Source organism: Crocodylus siamensis, chromosome 15, assembly GCF_052110815.1.
Source record: "Crocodylus siamensis isolate JL-2025a chromosome 15, ASM5211081v1, whole genome shotgun sequence".
Classification (NCBI taxonomy): Eukaryota; Metazoa; Chordata; order Crocodylia; family Crocodylidae; genus Crocodylus; species Crocodylus siamensis.
The window spans coordinates 20,136,163-20,155,114 of NC_143409.1; the positions used below are offsets into that span (position 1 = coordinate 20,136,163).

The following is an 18,952-nucleotide window of genomic DNA, read 5'->3' on the forward strand; positions in this document are numbered from 1 at the left end:
AAAGGAGGCTAGATAGACACCTTGCTGGGGTCGTTTGACCCTAGTACTCTTTCCTGCCCATGGCAGGGGGTTGGACTTGATGAGGTACTTAGGTCCCTTCCAACCCTACCAACTACGAAACTATGAAACTATCGTATTTCTTATACTAGCTGATTGGCCTACCTAACCACCAGAGGAACTCTGGACTTTGACTGTGACTTTTTAATTGAGATTCTGGTTTTACCATGCAACCCAAGCTGTTGTAGAGTGTTCCCGTTAAATAACTGCTGTGTTTCACCAGTGTTTTGCATATCACAGAGGTGACTGGGATGCTAGTGTACTTTTCAGCTTAAATTTGCAAGTTGTGGACCCGAGACTTTTTGAGTTGTCTAGTGCACTAAGGATACAAAGTCATTATTAGGGAGAAGATCACACAAAATATTGTATACTGTTTATTGTTGTCTCCAAATAGGTCTTTTTGTGCTTTTGGCCAATCAACTATAAAACAAAATTATGTATTACTATCTTGAACAAAAGAATAACTGTATTACTTATAACCATGGTAATTTTGAAGTCTGAATAATGAGGCACTGTAAACTTCCAGCAAATTTAAATCAATGACTAAACAAAAATATTGCAGAGGCTAAGATCTGCATGTGAAAATCTTTATAAGTGCTAAGGAGGGTTGAGCTGCTGTATGTGAGAGAGTCCACACCCCAGTATAAGCTTCATGCCCTTCACATCTGCATAAATGAAGCTTTTCCAGAGGCATAATTTCCCATAGGTGCTGATGCTTTTCTCTCATGGTAAAAAAGGAGAGGATTTTCTTCTCACGAGCCCTCTGTTTCTTGGCAGCCATTATTAGGGGTAAGGAGAGGTTGGCAGTTGCTCTTATTACATTGTTAGGGTCTTGCCAGAAGTTTAGAAGTTGAGTCAGTACCACAAAAGCTACATGTATTTCGACCCCCTTTGCACCCTGTACCCTCCCCAGACCCTTCTTTTACTGAACTTGCTACTGTCACCTTAAATTATCGCATCTGAATTACAGATATTTTAATTTCTTTTCCACTGTTCCTCTTGTATGTTTGCTTTTTGCATGTCACTTATCTTGAATATTGAAGATGGCTAGTACCCTTCTCCTCACCTTCCCTTTTATGTATAACTCTTCATATTTCTGGGCTGGGTCTGTCTCTAATTTATTGCAGTTGTGTTTGGCTTCATGACATTGATAAGGATTATTTATATTTAAAACAAAGAATTGAAGATAACGTTCCTATTTACAATATAGTTTACAATCCCAACCCCTTTTTAAAAAAAGGGGAAAGTATCCCTTTAAATTGTGGATGTTAGCGACCATGTAACAGCATTTCTCCCCTTAGTATGATATGTTTTTTTTCCTCTGGTTGAATTGCCTTTAGACATCTAATACTCTTATTTTCAGGGTCCTTTGGAGATAAATAGAAAATTGAACACAAGAACTGGTCCAGTAGCATTGTCTTTATCTTGCTGTTCAACAGTTAATACTCTGTGGTATGTTAGAAGTTTCTATAACGTGGCACTTTTAAAAACTTTTTTAAAAGAAGTAGTAAACTGCAGCCAACTTGTTCTTTTTAAGTGGAACTTCCAAAGCATTTAAATTGAACCCATTCTTCTTAATAATCATTCAGGCTCAACAGTAAATATGAACTAAAGTTTGTTACTTTCTTTGCAGAAGTGGGAGGAGGGGGGAATCGGTTAAAATTTTATTTCATCATCATCATTCCTCATTATTATCTTTCAAAAAGAATTGAAAAATAAAAATCTACAATAAAGAATTCCTTTTCAATCTGACAGGAAAGCAGGGGGGAGGATCTATCAGGTAACTGATTATTCAGAAATGAGAAGATCTTCTCCATTTAGCTGCATTGCTTACTGTTTTCTTCATCACGGAAAAGAATAAAATGTGGTAACAATTTTCTGTATTTGGACTGCTGCCGCACATAATTGGGAACAACAGAGCTAAAGCCTTGATTTTGGTGAAATGCTTAGTCTGCTTGTTGGATTAAAATGCGTGCAACAAATCACTCTCGTTCTATAATAATTTTTAACATTATTTTTTTTTTATTTTATTACTTCAATGTTATTACTTTTCAGTTACAGACTCCGAGAAGTGGGTCAGTTGCAAGAACAAAATTGGCATGGAAAGAGTTGTATATTTGTTCTTGAATATGGATTGCCAAAATACTTTTTAAAACGGTCAGTCTGAGAGGTTCTGTACATCACATGCAGCTGATAAAAGATAAAATTAGGTTTATGTGGTTATTAACCTGTTATTTAAAAGTTCTGTTCTTTAACTAGTACCCCAGGAAAACATGATAGCATTTGCTAGATAGACATGTTAAACAGATCATCTTGTTGAGACGGATTTTTGAAGAAGCTTATGGAATGGAAAATAAATTTAGGGTAAACTGTGCCAGCAAAGCAATATATGACTACAATATAAGAAACAAGCAAAGGTGGAGAAGGCATGGAGAAATAGGATCACTGACGTTCAGAACTAGGGGATAATATTCATGGAGCTAGGGTATACGGAGTTACGGAGTAGTAAACAACTTTTGTTGTTGATTAAATGCAGAAGTCAAATACAGCAATACAATAACAGTGAAAACTGTTTATTGCAAGTACTGTATATGCCAGCATGATGCTGATGATTGCATGACTGGGGAAAATTAATGAGAGACAACTAAGCATTGAAAGAAATATTATTTAAAACCTTTACAGTTTTTTTTCCTTTTCTTTTTTCTTGAAAGTCCCCTCCTGGCTCTGCCATGGACTTTCCAGTGATGACACATTTGGGGCCTGACTAGAATGTGTAATTGAGCGTGTATGTGGGGAGAGGACTGGGAGTGTTTAAATAGTGAGTAACTTTATGAGGAAATGGTCCATGTAGAAAAAAAGTGTTGTGTTTGGATGCCAGTAGTCTTTAAATGGCATTTGAGTGTCCCCTGAAAAGGGATAATGAATGTATTGGGTTTTTTCTGAGTGAATGGTTGAGATTCTTCTTGTCATGTAGTCTAATCCACTATTGAAACAACTCCATACAATACAGCAGCCTCAATGATGAGAGGTGGAAGGCAGAACATGAGGTTGGCAGTCAGGAACTATTGAATACCAGGTCTGCCACAGATTTGCTCTGGAAGGTCAGGTCATCTGATTTTTCCAGTTGGGGATAAGAATATCTGCTCTACAGGGTGCTGATGAGGATTATCAGCTGAGTCTATGATACTATAATGATGTCAATGCTACCTAAGTACAGCACATAATTTGGTGAACATAAAAAAGTTGTAGCAATGTGATGCTTTCTGTTTCCTGGGTAGTACTGCACAATAGCTTGAACTGACCTTTTGGGAGAGAGGGGTATATGTGTGAAGCATGTTATTTAAAAATAATAGGCCTCTGTACTTAAAGAAACTTATGTGCCCTGCCTATAGTTACAAATCCTAACACTTTGGGGGTTTTTTTTACTGTCCATTGTTATGCTAGAATTTACTACTGCACTCGATTTCTACCCATCTCTCTCTGTCCTGGCAGTGCACAGCCTCCCAGTAATCTTTAGAATGCAGTCTGACCATATCTCAGTCACAGCACAAATTGCCTGCTGGAAAGAGGCATGTTATGATCTTCCCTGTCATATATATACACACATTCCTTCTTCTTTTGTTTATGGGTTTTTTTAATAAAAGCTTGGCTCAGCAATAAGGAGAGGTTGGTAGTTGAATTTACATAATTTTGTGGCTTCCCTGCAGTTTGTTTTTTTGGGATCAGGAAAGAGACAATAGTGACTAAAATGAGGCAGAACATTTGGTAGCTAAAATAAGAGTTTTTCTGCTTTCTGTGAGGAGTGTATATTAGAAGTAAAAATGAATGATCATATATTAAGTTGCAATGGGCTAGAAGGACTTTCCAGCACAACAGGACTCATGACAGGACGGTCTTCAGTTCAAGACTTCCAGACATTGACTAGGTAAGTAGTTAACCAGACATGAATCTGAAGAAGGCAGGGCAGAGTGGTACCTTAAAGAGTAACTTGTTGAGAAAGGCAAAAGCTTTCTTTGGTTACAGCCTACTTTGTCAGATGCTTTGAATCAGTTTGCATAGAGGAGGGGTAATAAATAAAGGAATACAGTCATTTAAATACAAATAATAGGGAAAGGAGGAAGAAAAGAGCGGGCACTACTGAGAAAGGTGAAGGTCGGTTGAAGAGATCAAAAGGGACAGACAAAGCACTTAACATATTAAGGAACCCATGGGGTTATAAAAGCTAGTCCAGGTAATAGGATAAGAATCCAGAGTCTCGGTTGAGACCATACTGAACACAGTCCAGCCTGTGGCTGATGTCTTGTCCAAGTTTCACTTTCAAAGTTTTGTTGTCTAAGATCAGCTACTTTGAGGTCAGTGACTGAACGCCCAAGGTTAAAGGGTTCAGCCAGATCTTCTGTGTCTTTTTGAAACTGATGTTAGATCAGTGTACAGGCAGTCCTTGACTTACTATGTTTCGAGTTGCAACGTTTCGCACTTACAGCGTTTACAAATTAACACCCTGTTTCAAATTTGACATCAGTTTCAGCTTTACAATGCTTGATCTGATGTGATGCCATGCCAGCAAACAAATTTGCTGCGTCGCTCATCTCTCTGGAGAATGTCTGTCCAAACTTCCTTGGACACTTTCTTTAAGAAAGCAGACAAGATTCCAGAAAAACCTGCAGCCAAGACTCCTGAGAAGACTCCAGCCAAGAACCTTCAAAATGACCAACCAAGAGCCCTTCAAAAAGTCCAGCAAAGTCACCTCAAAGAAGTCCTTCCAAATCAATATGATTGCTATTTACAATATTACATTAATGTAGCTATATTACTCATCTATAATTGATTGAATACAAAATTCTGGGGTATTTTTGGTGAAAATAGGGTATTGGGCCTTGGTTCAGGAACCAATCCTCCATTTTTATAACATTGTTTCTTCTGAGAACATTGGTTCCGAATCACTACGTTTTGACTTAAGGCACAGTTTTCAAGAACCAATTGGCTCATAAGTCCAAGGACTGCCTGCACATTCATTTTTTTTCATGTAGAGATCTCCCTATCTATCCTGTGTAGGCAGAAGAGGTGCACTGTGAGTAGGAGATACTGTACTTACCCAAACCAAAGACAACTTCAAATTTAAGTTGTTATAATTTATGTATAGAAGCTAATTATTGGTGGTAATCTTACATTTGTCCCCCCTTGTTCCTATGATGGAGAAAGTAGCACTGGGAGAGCAGGGAGCTTGTCCCCTGCCCGTTCCCCCACTGTTTGCCTCCATTCGACTTTCCTCTCTTCTTGCCCAGTGCCTGTCCCCCTGGTGTTTACCCCCTACCCCAGGTCTTCCCTTGGCCACTTGCTCCCCCTGAGTGCCTGCCCCCATGCTATTTGCCCTTCCTGTCATCTGCCCCCATCCTCCACCACCACTTACACTATGTGGCACATAGCAACTCAAGCCAGCACTAGAGCCAGAGGTGGAGCCATAGCAGTCACCTCCTAATCTAAGACCAGGTTTCTTTTCGCCATTTTGAAGGGTGGGGACCTCATCTTGGATTTGAGTAAATACAGCATGTGACATTTGTGGAAGAGCAGGTGAATGTTATAGCTTGTGTTGTTTGGTTCAGTGATGATGTGGTCGGTGTTGATGAGGAGGCACAGCAGGCATCTGAAGTCATTGCAAGACCTGGTGGCTTGATGCAAAAAGAAGTTAGGTAGTTTGTTGCTGGAGACACATTTTTTGAGGTTGGGGGAGCTGTCTTGTAAGCCAGAACAGACTTGTGCCTCAGAGCTGTCTTGAGACACTCATCATTTTCCAGGAGGGATTGGAGATCATTAATGATGTGTTCAAGCTGGGAATCTGTAGGTGATGAGAGATTCTTCAGGTCTTGTCATGGGGTTGGCATTGTAGGTCTGAGTCTGGCTCTATTGAATTCAGTGGCTAGTTTTGGGGTTGTAGTATAAATGTGGGAATCTTGCTCCGTATGCCCAAGGTATGCATCTCAGTCAGAGGACTCAGAGTAGACACAGTTGAACACATCATTAATGACTTCCAGCTCCTCCTGGAAAATGATGACCATCTCAAGGCAGTCCCCTAACTTCAGACTAACATGGCTAATCACCTCTCTCTAAGGGTACTGGATAAGGCTTGGTAGAGCTGTGTGCAAAAAGCCTACTATACACCCCACGTTGACAAATGGTTATGGTTCTATGTAGTGCATATTCCACATGCTAAATAAGCCATAAGGCACATGGTTGACAGTCTAGAAGTCACAAATTCAAGACCGCAACAGAAGTGCTCACAGGGCAGCCTCTCAGGTTCCAACGAATCTGCAAATGCTGCTAAATAGCTTGGCACAAGGACATGAAAAAGGAAAAAAAGGAAGTGGAGTTCAGTACCAAAACTCACCTAGGCTGCAATGATGAATTGAGTGTAGAATCTATTTGAACAGACGTCCATGTAGCATATTCATATCTTACTCTGCATGATAAATGAATATTCCCCCCCTTTTCTGCTCCATTGAAGAAAGGGGAAAGTGGCAATTGCATTTCTGAGGGTAGTTTAAGTTACATGGCAATTTTGGCTCTTGTTTGGGGGTCATGAAGAATTTAACCATATCGAATGTTGAACAGCTGTTGAATATTCCATCCTTCCAAGCAGTGTCATGGGTTTTGGGTTTTTTTTTTTTTTGCTCAGCCAGTGATTTGGCATGGGATTCTAACTAGATTCAGTCCTGTGAACTGAAAAGGCAGCATTCATTTTTATCATGATACATATCTCCGTATGGCAAGACATGATATTTTCGTATTCAAGTAATGTGATATTACCATGAGAAGTGTTGCCTTTTATGGCTTAGTCCCATGTGATTCTGGGCTCCCTCAATTCTAATTTACTTCATAGGAGTGGATGGTATTTCAGACCCCCTCGGCAGGTGCTTCTCATCTCACAAGGTCAGGTCCTTCATTTGAACCATTGTATTCGATGGGTGAACTCCTTACCTGAGACTTCCCATCCACTTAAATATAACAGGAGTTATCTCCTTATATCAATTTTATAATCCTGGCTTTATTAATTGAAAGCAGTGCTTAAATAACTATTTTTGTTTGCAAGTTGAACATTATATGGGTACTTAAAGACAGTAGTAACTTGTAGCAGGTTGTCTCTCCTTTAGCCCAGTCCAGGAGCCAGATCTTCATAAAGGCCAGTCAGCTCTTAGTGTTAATTTCCAGTCTGCTTTTTTTTACATTTGGAAAGCTAATCCCTGCCCAAACAAAGCAAACAACCACAAAAGCAAATGTGCAAACAACAACAAAAGTACACCCTCTGGTCTTAGACCTAGAGAGAGAGGCAACTCAGGCTTTGGGCTTTTCCCTCAGCATATGAGTCTCCTGTCTTTCCCTCAGCTAACCTCCCTGGGAGCTTTTAACTTCCCCTAGGGCCAGCCAGTCATCCCTGTCTGCAGGCCCAGTGCTCTTGGGTAGGCAGGCTATTCCCTCTACCCCCTGCAGCTGGGTTCTAGCCCCTGAACCATGCACCTTGTTACGCTAACCCTTATTCATTGTTGTGGTTGTTGTGTATATTTGAGTATTCAGAGTCCCCATCAGTCCTTCCCAGCCTTTGCTTGGACCGGTTATCATTTTTTTTTTTGTTCTGTGTTTTGATTTAAGCCAGCTAGTGATGCATCCTGTGTGATGGTTTTATGAACATAAGGGACCTTTTAGGGAGCTAAGTAGAATTGTTTATTTGGTGACATTGTTTAGAGTAGAAGCGATGCTTTCATTGAAATATCGCCCATATATTGGCTTAATTCCTTTGATTTTATTATTCTTTTTGACTCTGTATTACACCAAAAAAAAGCTTTTTTATAGTTTCCATCCTCTTGCTAGTCGCATGCAAATGCTAATGGAAGTTATTTGCCTTATGCAAAAAACTAATAGCTACATGACATGAAAAGTCAGAAAAGATCAACGCTCCCATCCAGTTGAAAGGCCAATCAGACCACATGGTTGAGGTGTGACATGACGGTGAAGTGTCCTGTCTTGAATAATGACAGTCTGACAAGCTGAAGAGCATCTTCTGTTAAGCTGGGTGCTGCACAAATGCTGAAGAACAATATATTTTCAGAAACATTTTCTGTAAAGATGAAATTTTTTTGCAAAAAATTTTTGCTAATTTTCAAGGGTCAAATGTTTTCAATATTTCATTTGAAAACTTCCTGTGGAGAACTTTTGATTTCTTTAATAATGTTTTTTTCCCCATATTTTTCTATCAGCTCTGTTCTCAAATCTTGCTTTAGCATTCAGTCTTTCTCACCTTGAGATTTACTACTGAAAGCAGGTATGTGGACTTGAATGAGCTCAACAAAACTTCCATATGTAAGATAGGGATATGTGTAGAATGTGAGTTTGGTTGTTGAATGACTTGTGGCAGAAGGCATAGGGTTTGTTACCCATTTTGAAACCAGCCTTATCTATGAAAAAGAAACATTTTTAGGAATGTGAATATTCTGAGTAAAGGACAAGTTTTTTCTTGTTACACAATTAGGATTTCTTCGTGTGATACTCTGAATGGAACGTCTTCTACTTTCTTTCCTTTAGCTTTCATCTTGTATAGCATCAGTACATTTTAAAACTTCTCCAAAATGTACTGAAGTCAGTGCAAGGAATCCAGTTAATTTTGGTAGCCTCTGGACCAGGTCCTTACTGGAGAAAGAAGGTCAAACTGGAGGCAAGGGTTTATTGGTTGCCATGTATGAATGCATACTTCTGAATTTAATCTCTTTATGATATATATTTTTTCCTGACATTTAGATATTCCCATTAAAAACAAGAGGGGAAACCTTGCAAAAAGGTGAAGCATTGCATTTAAAGAAGGTTGAAGAGTGTTTCTGTTGACAGAATCAGTGGCTTCTTTTAGATTTGCATATGTTGCTACCAAAGGGTGATTTGAATCTGTGGTGAGTTGATTATCCAGCACTGATGCCTGATTGCTCAGGATACTGGGATTTTGTTGATATGACTGAAATCAACAAAACAGCACATGCATGAGAAGACATCCAGAACAGAAAGGATTATCTGTCTGTAGCTGCTACATGCAGTGTAAGAGTTTCCTTTGCACAGTGAAATAATGATCCCTTCCTGCCACTCCACTGGCTCCTTCCTAGTAATCTAAGCTCTGAACAAATAGTTTAATGCTGCACTTGTGTAGTCGGTGATGCACAAGAGAACTTCACCCACAAAACTGATTAAAAATTGGCTAAGTAATATGTCTCAGTATGTAATTGCTAACAGGGAATCATTGAATGCCTGTATTTCTAGTGGGGCCAGTGCTTTAGTCTACACAATTTAATATTTTGATCAATGACTTGGTGAAAAAAAACAAAATCATGGCTGATAAGATTTGGAGATGACAAAAATTGAAGTAGGGCAGGTTGCTGATACAGGGCGATTTGTGTTACTTGTTAAACTGGGTACAAGCAAGTGATATGCATTTCAGTTCAGACATGTAGGAGCACAGCAAAGCTGTGAAGTTTTTACAGCATAAGGTTTTCTGTCCTGGGAAACAGTGCCTCTGAGAGAGACTTTTGGTCTCTTGACGGAGAATAAGCTCACCTTGAGCTTCCAGTATGATCCTGGGATATGCATGAGACAGTAGAAGTTGGCAGTGTCACCATTTTTTGTTGCCCTTGGAGAATAGGACATAATAAAGACTATCAATATTTTATTAACATCATAGTTTAACTCTGTCTGTTAGTTGAGCAGCCTGCCCTACCATAAACAAAAGCAGATGTGTTCCATGTGCCATTGGTACAGCTGAAGGCATGTTTTATTTAGGGCCTTGGTACTGCGCATGTGTGTAAAGCAGTGAAAATTGTCCTTAGTAAACTTCATGTAGACTTTAATCCCTTGAGACCACTTTGAAAACAACAGTTGTGGAAACAAACCTAACCTAACTCTTTTTATCAGTATTATTTTTTAAGTACTGTGATAAATATTTAAAATAAACTTGATTCAATCTGATGAAAAGACCTCCTGATGTTATTACTAGAGATGAAATTAAGCTGCAAAGTGGATCCAGATCTAGTGCTGAATTTCCCCAAAGGTTGGGAGTGCTTAAGATCAGGGAGTTTTGGTTTGGGGACCATATGAAATAGTTGTATGCTGCAGACAAAAAAGGTCCACAAATATCCAATTAATTCTTAACATGGCTCATTTCAGCCTTGCCCCTTTTTATGTTGGCATTCTGTGAATATTTGAGTGAACAAATTTCATTGGCACAGTTGCTCACAGAAAGGGATCTCATGAGAGGAAATTAACTGTGGAAACTGATTTTAACTTCTCCCATGTACTTAGACACCATAAATACACCGTAAGTACTAGCTTATTTATCCACTAAAGAAAACAAGTTATGGAAAAAAGTCATAAAGTTATGACTTTTCTGGCCAGTTGCAACTAAGCTTGATTTTGGTTTTTTGGGGTTTTTTTTTTAATGTATAGAGATGCTTGCATGTGCATGCTTCATTTCATAATAACCAAGGCTAGGGACAGACATTCAAAAAGCCTGAGCCTGAATTGATTTAATCTTTGCAAGTTAATCTAATCTGCAAAGTTTGAACTGATTTGGAGGTGGATAGACATTCCCTTTTTCACTCCAGAAATGCAGGCACATGCCTTCAGTGGCTCAGGCTAGAAGCCAGGGAGTGCTACAGCACCGCTCAAGGGGTGGGAAGTTTTGCCAGGCCCTGCATCTGTCGATGATGCTTAACTTTTCAATCTCCCTCTCCCTGCTTCTTTGTACTGTCTGCAGACCAGGTCATTTCTAGCACCTTTCTCTGTCCCCTCTTGAAGACTGACAGATTGCAGCCAGCAGGTTGTTTGTCAGAACACAGTTTATTAGCCCATCAAGCCCTACATAAGAAAACATCTCTCTCATTAGTTTAAAGCTCTTCTTATCTTCAGGGTGCATTTGCATTTGCAAGCCACTAGCTGTCTGCCCTTTGTTCCAGTGAAATTGGAGACCCACACAGACACCTCTCAGCAGTAGCTAGCATGGGGGCGGAGCATGGCCAGATGCCAGGTCTCTGCCATAGAAGAGAAGCTGGGGGGGTGTTACAGCAGCCCTCCCCTTCCAAAGTGCTAAGCTGAGGAGGCGGGAGGTGGCCAGGGAGGAAGTGGGTATCCCTGCTTGAGCATCCAGGGGGGTTGGGGGAAACCTGGCAGTCACTGCAATTCCTCAGCCAACTGGAGCAGTGATAGTGCTCTGGCTAGAAGGGGAGGGCCAGGGCCAAACTTGGTCTGCTCCAGCAGACAACCCAGCCTGCTGCTGCAAAGCATCTGGGATGCTGGGGGACTCTAGTTTAATTTAAACCAGGAAGGGGTTTGGGATAGACATTGCATAAACTGCTTTGACCCAAATCAGTTACGTCTGATGCTATATTCAACCAGGTTTATTTTAAACCAGTTTCAGCCGGTTTGAATCTGGTTTATGTGCACTGAACTTATGTGCTAGTTTCTGATCAGTTAAACTGGTTTATATGTAATGTCTGTACCTAGCTCAAGTGCCTCAGTGACTAACACAACAAAACTCTCCTTCCTCATCACATTCAGGAATATCTTGGGAAAGCAATGGAAATGTGTCCTTGTTCCCCTTACTTCTGTCCTTTGCTCAAGTGTTTGTAGACTCTGAGAGGAAAATTAGCCACAGAAAAAAGGGTTGCATTTAATTCTGTGGAAGTTTGGGAAATCTTGAGCAATATTACTCATGGTAGAGTAATTGTGAGCAGCTTATAGGACCATATATTTTACGTCTCCAGTACTGTTGGATAAGGAGTAAACTTTCCTCAAATGTTCATGATTCTGGAAAGAGATTTTCTAAAATGTATTTCAGGGGTGTTTGTGACTGGCTTTCCCAGATCTGTTTGTTTGGCTTATTACAAGGCTTGCAATATAGTTCTCATGTGTTGATGAGATTTCCTTTCTCTGTTGTAGACTATAGGACTGGGCCATGCTTCACTTTGATAACCAATCAGATGTGCCAGGGACAACTCAGTGGAATAGTCTGCACCAAAACCCTTTGCTGTGCGACAGTTGGGAGAGCATGGGGTCATCCTTGTGAAATGTGTCCTGCTCAGCCACATCCTTGCCGTCGAGGTTTCATTCCAAATATTCGAACAGGAGCCTGTCAAGGTAAGCGAGCAGGAAAGCTTCACCAAGAGCTGCTGAAATTATTATGAATTAATCTGAATTGAGTTACATTGCTATGCATAACCTGTCCCAAGTCATTCTCTGCTATATGTGGGAAGAATGGAAAAACCACGTCAGATATATTACTTCATGATTCACTGAGTGCATGATGTTCAAGTTAGCACATTAGTAACTTGGGTCATGTCAGAGCAGCCAGGATCTTAATGAATTTCTCACTGCCAGCAGTTCCTTTCTTTGATTGTAATGCTGTTTCTGTATAGGCGCAGTACTTCTGTACTGATCCAGGAAGGGGTGTAGACTGTTTCAAAAAGTACTCAAGATGCACAGAAAACCAAATCTGTGAAGATATTCCTCTCTGTTAATCTTTTTTTTTTTTTTAAATACAATCTGTTGGTTTTGGATTCTGTCTGCAAGTCTTATCTCTTGAGCTATGCTGATTTGACCTTAAGAGAGCTGAATGTTATGCCATTTAAAATACCTTATTATATATTTTATACAGTTTTTTGAAAATACATTTTGTGTTTTGGTTCAAATCATTAAATCTACCCAGATGTTGCTTACTTCTTTCTGAGCATGCTTCACCATAGAAAGTCCTTACGCTGCTCTTGGCTTTTATTCTAATACTTCCAGCTGTATAAATTCTTTTATTGTCTGGATGTCTGGCAGGAAACAGGAGAAAGTTAACAGGGGCAGCTATGTATTAAGCTGATGTGGATTATAAATTCCCAGGACCGTATCTTTGGGACTAGTTCATTTAGCCCTCTCTTAAGTTTTTTTAATGAGTTACAGTATTTTTTGAGAATAGAGGAGATAAAATTAGGACTAGATTTACAATCTTTTATTTCATCATGAAATTCCCACGAAGAACTTCAAGGCATTCCATTGCATTAAAAAATTTAGACATCCAGTATCGTGGGCCAAGTCCTTGTCTGGTGCCTGCAAACAGGCATAATAAACTTTGAGATGAGCACAAATGCTAATGCTGCTTTGGTAGGGTCCATGATATGCCTGTGTTTTGACCTCAGCCATCCTATAGCATGGTTCCCCTCACTTTCTACGTGTTGGGCTAAACTGTGAGGAGGGTTGTGTAGTAAGGTTACTGACAGGTCAGGGACTATAAATGCATAACTATGTGGGCTGCTATGCTATGCCTTGTTATGCCCCTCTATTGTTCCTGTCATCGAGAGATTGCAAAACAACCTCTCTGTTCTGCATGGTTCAGAAAAAGGCTCCTTCTGCTCACTGTACATTTTCGTACCATGCAACTATATGCATGTTAATGCATACACAATGCCAAGTCAGTTTTGGCTGTGTATGTTTGACTTGTACTTTCCAGTTGATCTATTCTCCTGTAATGTGTTCATAATTTCAACAGACCAGCTAAGAAACCACATATTAACTTTATTTTTCATACAACTGTACTAAATCCAGCCCTTTTGAAATTAGATAACATCCATTCAGACTGAAGACATTTCAGGGATTTCACATCCATATTCAATCTAAATAGTAAAATGAAAGAAGGTTAAATAAAATCCAGGTTCTCTGAAGGAAGTAACGAGCCCCTGCTTACAGTGTGGAAAAGTCAGTTTTAAAAAAAAGGACAAGATTGTTGCCCACAATTTGAATCAGTCTGTCTGACTTGTTTAAACAATGCAGAAAAGTAAGTTAATGAAGTATTGTAGTTGAGATTAAGCTCAAGAAGTCAAGGAAATTAAACCTTGCAGGTTGCAATTTTGAAAATTGCCTAAATGACTTGGTGCTTCTGGTCCAGCCTGCAATAGCATGGGGTCCCCAGGACAATTGTGGGTAAAACCTTCCATGGCTGACTGGCTTCTCCTCTCCTCTCTGAGCAGTGGTTGCTGAGCCATTGGCCATAGCCAGACTTTTTTTGCATCATAATATTTAGAGTAACTTTTGTGTTTAAGATGGATAGGCCTGAAGTGGACACGGCCTTGACATTTCCCACCTGCAACACAACATTACTTTTCCAGTTTCATTTTTCCATGAGTCAACATTACATGCAAGGGGGCAAGGTTGGGGAAGGAAGACAAAAAGCCAGGTACAAAATGTCTAAGTGAGATCATGAATTAATATTTGGTATGACTTCTACCTGGACCTAGCTGCCTCTTATTTAAGGGTAGTTGGCATCTTGCTATATTGGAGCAAAGAATGAAGTAGTCCAGGGGTGCTCAACCAAATTTGACCCCCAGCACTGGGGAGCTCTGCACAGATCCTGTGGGGAGCTCCACCATGTGGCTGTGTGTGCTAGATGGGGTACAGCAAGATGATATGGGGCCTGATTCTAGCACTGGGCAGAAGGGTACAGGGCCCTGGGGTCAGACCCTTGTGTGCAACAGGTGTGGTATGGGGCCTAATCTGGCCCATCAACTGGCCCCACATGAATCTTCTGGCCCATGGGACCAAAAATAATAGCACCACTGAATTAGTCCCATCAGTAATGAAATGCTTATTCCTGACAGGAGGAAGGAGTCCTTCCATACACTGTAACTTATAGGTTTCTTGCTTATTCAAGATCTCTGGATATTTCTCATTATGGAGGACTTGCTATAGGTGCCTACCAAGATTTTCCGAAGTGGTTAATGATTTTTGGTTACTCATTTGAGATTAGTTTAAAGCAGTGGTGCTCAGGCTTTTGGCCCATGGACCCAGATGAGCAGTGTGGGGCCAATCCATGGACCAGATTGGTTCCTGTGGTGCTTCTACTTGGCCCTGCCCACCCGGATAAGGACCTGGAGGCCTGCACCACCCCTTCCTAGGCCTGTGCACCAAGATTGGGCCCTGGTATCCATGTCACACTGTTCTCCCAGTCTAGTGCTCAGGGCCCAGCGTTCCTCTCAAGTCCAGAAATTTGGCAGCTAGGGAACAGTGCTATCATTCTCCTTCCACCAAATTTTTGGACCCATGGGGAGCCCTTTGGGCTGGCTGACATGATCCTGGAAACTAGATCTGGCCTGCAGGCAGGGGGTTGAACACCTCTGGTTTAAAGGCAACTGATTTTCAAGGGATTATGTTTTCTGCACTGACAATGCTTCATTCATTTTGGGCAAAAAAAGTACATGGATGGGCTATAAGATGGTAAAAGTCTGAAACAATGATAATGATAAGCATGAGATTTTGCACAAATTTTTTGAGACCTTTAATTAATTAATCATTCTTTGTATAACGTAGTTAAAAATCAGTGTTTGCCCTCACAAGCATAATATTTTGATGAGTGAGCTACCGAGTTAGGCATATTTATTTAATTTCTGTGTTGACAAATTGTTGTGACTATTGCAGAGAAGTGAATTAAAAATGAGTATTGTTTTTTTCCTTTTTGATATGATAGATGTGGATGAATGCCAAGCCATCCCTGGGATCTGTCAAGGAGGAAATTGTATTAACACTGTCGGATCTTTTGAGTGCAAATGCCCAGCTGGACACAAGTTTAATGAAGTGACACAAAAATGTGAAGGTAAGAATTTCAAAACTTTCCTTTGAAAATAAGAGGAAAAAGCTGTTGTTTGAAGGCACCCTTGTTTAGCAAATTGGCAGAATTTTCCAGACTCCCTCATTTCCTTCTGCATGCAAATAGGTTTGCACACAGCACATGTGTATAATCCACCTTTCTCCTTCTAAACCAGAGAATTTTAAGTATTGGCCCTCCAGCTTTTTCCAGTTCTGTTCATGTGGCATTTCACAAACTTAAATTTTGAAACTACACCTGAAATAAATTAAACATTGAAACAAAATATTTTTGAATCCTCATTTTGTTTTAATATTGTATGTATCCAAATCCACAATGACTTTGAATACAAGATGACCCTCCACTAATTAGATTCTATACATGGAAATTTATAAATACATTACAATTTTCCAGGGTTGTTGGTTGAAGCCATGTTGATCTAAGGACATAGGCAGGCAAGGTTCTTTGGGTAGATACGATATCTTTTATTAGACCAAGTAAATAGTTGGAAAAAAGTTCTTTGCAAGCTTTCGGGCACATGCATCCTTCCTTGGCAGAGTCTCCCAAAGTCGGAAGAAGGGTGTCTGTGCCCAAAAGCTTTCAAAGAACATTTTTCCAACTGTTTAATTGGTCTAATAAAAGATATTATAATTTTCCATGTATAGAATCAAATTATTGGTCAGTCTTCTTAAATTTCCCCCACCCCTCCTATGGCATGGAAAGGAGTAGCTGGGGGGTAGGAGGTAGACTCCTATACCTTGCTTCTCCGCTTCCCTACCTCACATGCACACCCATGGCCTCCTTTGCTGCCTGTGTCCCACCATTACTTACTTACCCTTAGTCGTGGCTCTGGCTTCAGCTCCATCTAGCCTAGGGCATGGAGCATATGCTGGCTTGGGCCCCTGCCAGGCCAGACAGAGCAGGCATCTCTGGCCCTGGCCCCAAGACTGAGTTGGAACAGGAGCTATGACCAAGCCTGGAGCTTTTGCTACCAGCACTCCTGCTACCAAGGCAGGCAAGTACTGGAGCCAGCATGTGCTCCGTGCCCTGGGCCAGTGCTGCAGTTGAGGATAAGCAGTGGTGAGGTGGGGTGAGGTGGCAGGTGGTAGGGAGCAGGTGATGGTGGGGGAAAAGTAACTGGAGCTCTGACTCCAACCCTGAGCCTGAGTTGGAGCTGAAGCTGTAGCTGTAGCAGCCACCTGCCCCATGCCTTGTACTTGAATCCAAGATTGGGGACCTTTTCCTCCATGTTGAGTGCAGGGGGAAACCTCACCTTGGATTTGAGTAAATGCTACTGTATTTACTCAAATCACTTTTACTGTAAATTCCTTCTCCTCCATACATAATGTAATAGTCAGGAAAGATCCATGCTTGTAACCATTAGGGAAAAACAGACACTGAAAATAGAACACCTTCCACTCTGTCCCAGACTTTATTGAGGACTTTTGTAGACAAGTCCTTAATATTGGACTGTCTGGCCAGGCGGGGGGCCCGACTGTGCATGTGCCCTAGGCTGGAGTGGAGCTGAAGACAGAGCCACGACTGAGGGTAAGTAGTGGTGGGACGCAGGCAGAGGTTTACAGGGGACTTCGTGGTCATTGAGTCCAATTTCCTGCTATTCTAAGTAACTATACAGAAGCTGATGACAAACATCTTATTGACTTTACTGATGCTAGATTGACCCCCAAGTGCCTTCTGTAAGTTATGAGAGCTCTCTTCCTTGCCTGAAGAGTGCTTAGCACCTTGCAAAGCCCAATAATTAAAATTTCTTGGATAGAAAATGTTTCTGTCAGCCTAATGTCAGGAGGGCGACTGGCCAAGCTTTTAAGTCTCCTTTTTTAAGTCTCCTATCTACTGTCCAAGAGATCCAATTAATTCCACTCTTAGAGTTTCAGTAAAAGGGTATGGAGAGTCAGGAGAATGTCCACACTAGCTTGTTCCTGCTCAAGAACCTGACTCTAAGAACTGACCTTTCATTTCTTGCTTACCCAAACTTTCACTCATTTCAGTGGGAATACTGGATACATAAAGAAAGCAAAATTGCTGTTTTTAAAAATTAAGCTGTCAACCCCAGAGGTCAACACTCTGTGACATTAGGTGGAACCTGTTCAGCGTCCACAAGAGGAAGGCTGAGGGGGGATCTAGTGGCCATTTAGAAACTAATCGGGGGGACCTGCAGGCATTGGGGGAGTCCCTGTTCCCCCGAGCACTACCAAGAGTTACTAGAAATAATGGTCACAAGCTGGCAGAGGGTAGATTTAGGCTAGACATCAGGAGGCGCTACTTCACTGTCAGGGCGGCTAGGATCTGGAACCAACTTCCAAGAGAAGTGGTGCTGGCTCCTACCCTGGGGGTCTTTAAGAGGAGGCTAGATGTACACCTTGCTGGGGTCGTTTGACCCCAGTACTCTTTCCTGCCATGGCAGGGAGTCAGACTCGATGATCTGCTCAGGTCCCTTCCGACCCTAGAAACTATGAAACTCTGAAATATTCCTTTTTGCACTTGTTTTTGACTGACTTCTTCCCTCCATGTTTTTATTCTTTTGTGACATTGCTTTTTGAGGGCATTGCATTAAAATAGATTCATGTGAGTGGAAGGGATAAGTTAAGCCTATGTTTTCAAAAGTGACAAAGGATTTTATATGCTTATCTCTGGGCATGTATACACTTATACACTGCCCCAATGCAACAATAGGGAGTGTTGCAGTGAGAATGATGTACCCACTTCTTCCTCAATTTGAAATAGTATAGATAGCTAAGGACTGTACCAGGCACATGCCAACAAGCTGATTGATGAGGAAGTGGACACAGAATGTGTAAAGCACATCTCACTGCAGTATTCTCTCTGCCATAAGGGCAGTGTATACTTGGCAACTATCACTCCTTTGGATCATGCTGTATGCGTAAGAGGTCTATGCGACCATCATATCAAGACCTTTAGGGCGTATGCCTAGGCAAGAGAATGGAGAAGTAGAGGCTGCCCTACACCTGCCATCCGGGCAGACTGAGTCCAGACGTTCATTGTCTTAAAGGATGTAGCTTCTATGATTCTGTGGTTTTAGCTTTTCTATAATTCTGCCACTGAGCAACAGATTAGAGCTGCTGCTTACTGCCTAACACCTCAGGGAGCTATGTTTGTATCAGGGTGATGGCCCTTAGCCCTTCTTCAACCAAGGAGCACACACAGGGCAGTGGGGGCTGGGGTTTTGAGGCACCCTATACTCGCTTTACTCTGGAGATGGCAACATTGTGA

At 41.1% G+C, this 18,952-nt stretch overlaps 1 protein-coding gene across 1 annotated transcript in view; it reads left to right on the forward strand.

The window, feature by feature from the left end:
* Positions 1-18,952, forward strand: part of FBN1 (fibrillin 1) — a 229,269-nt gene that overhangs the window by 71,064 nt on the left and 139,253 nt on the right. The window contains exons 7-8 of the mRNA XM_090028457.1: positions 12,022-12,219; positions 15,584-15,709. Of these exons, the coding sequence (XP_089884583.1) occupies positions 12,022-12,219; positions 15,584-15,709 (324 nt within the window). The remainder of the gene's footprint in view (positions 1-12,021; positions 12,220-15,583; positions 15,710-18,952) is intronic.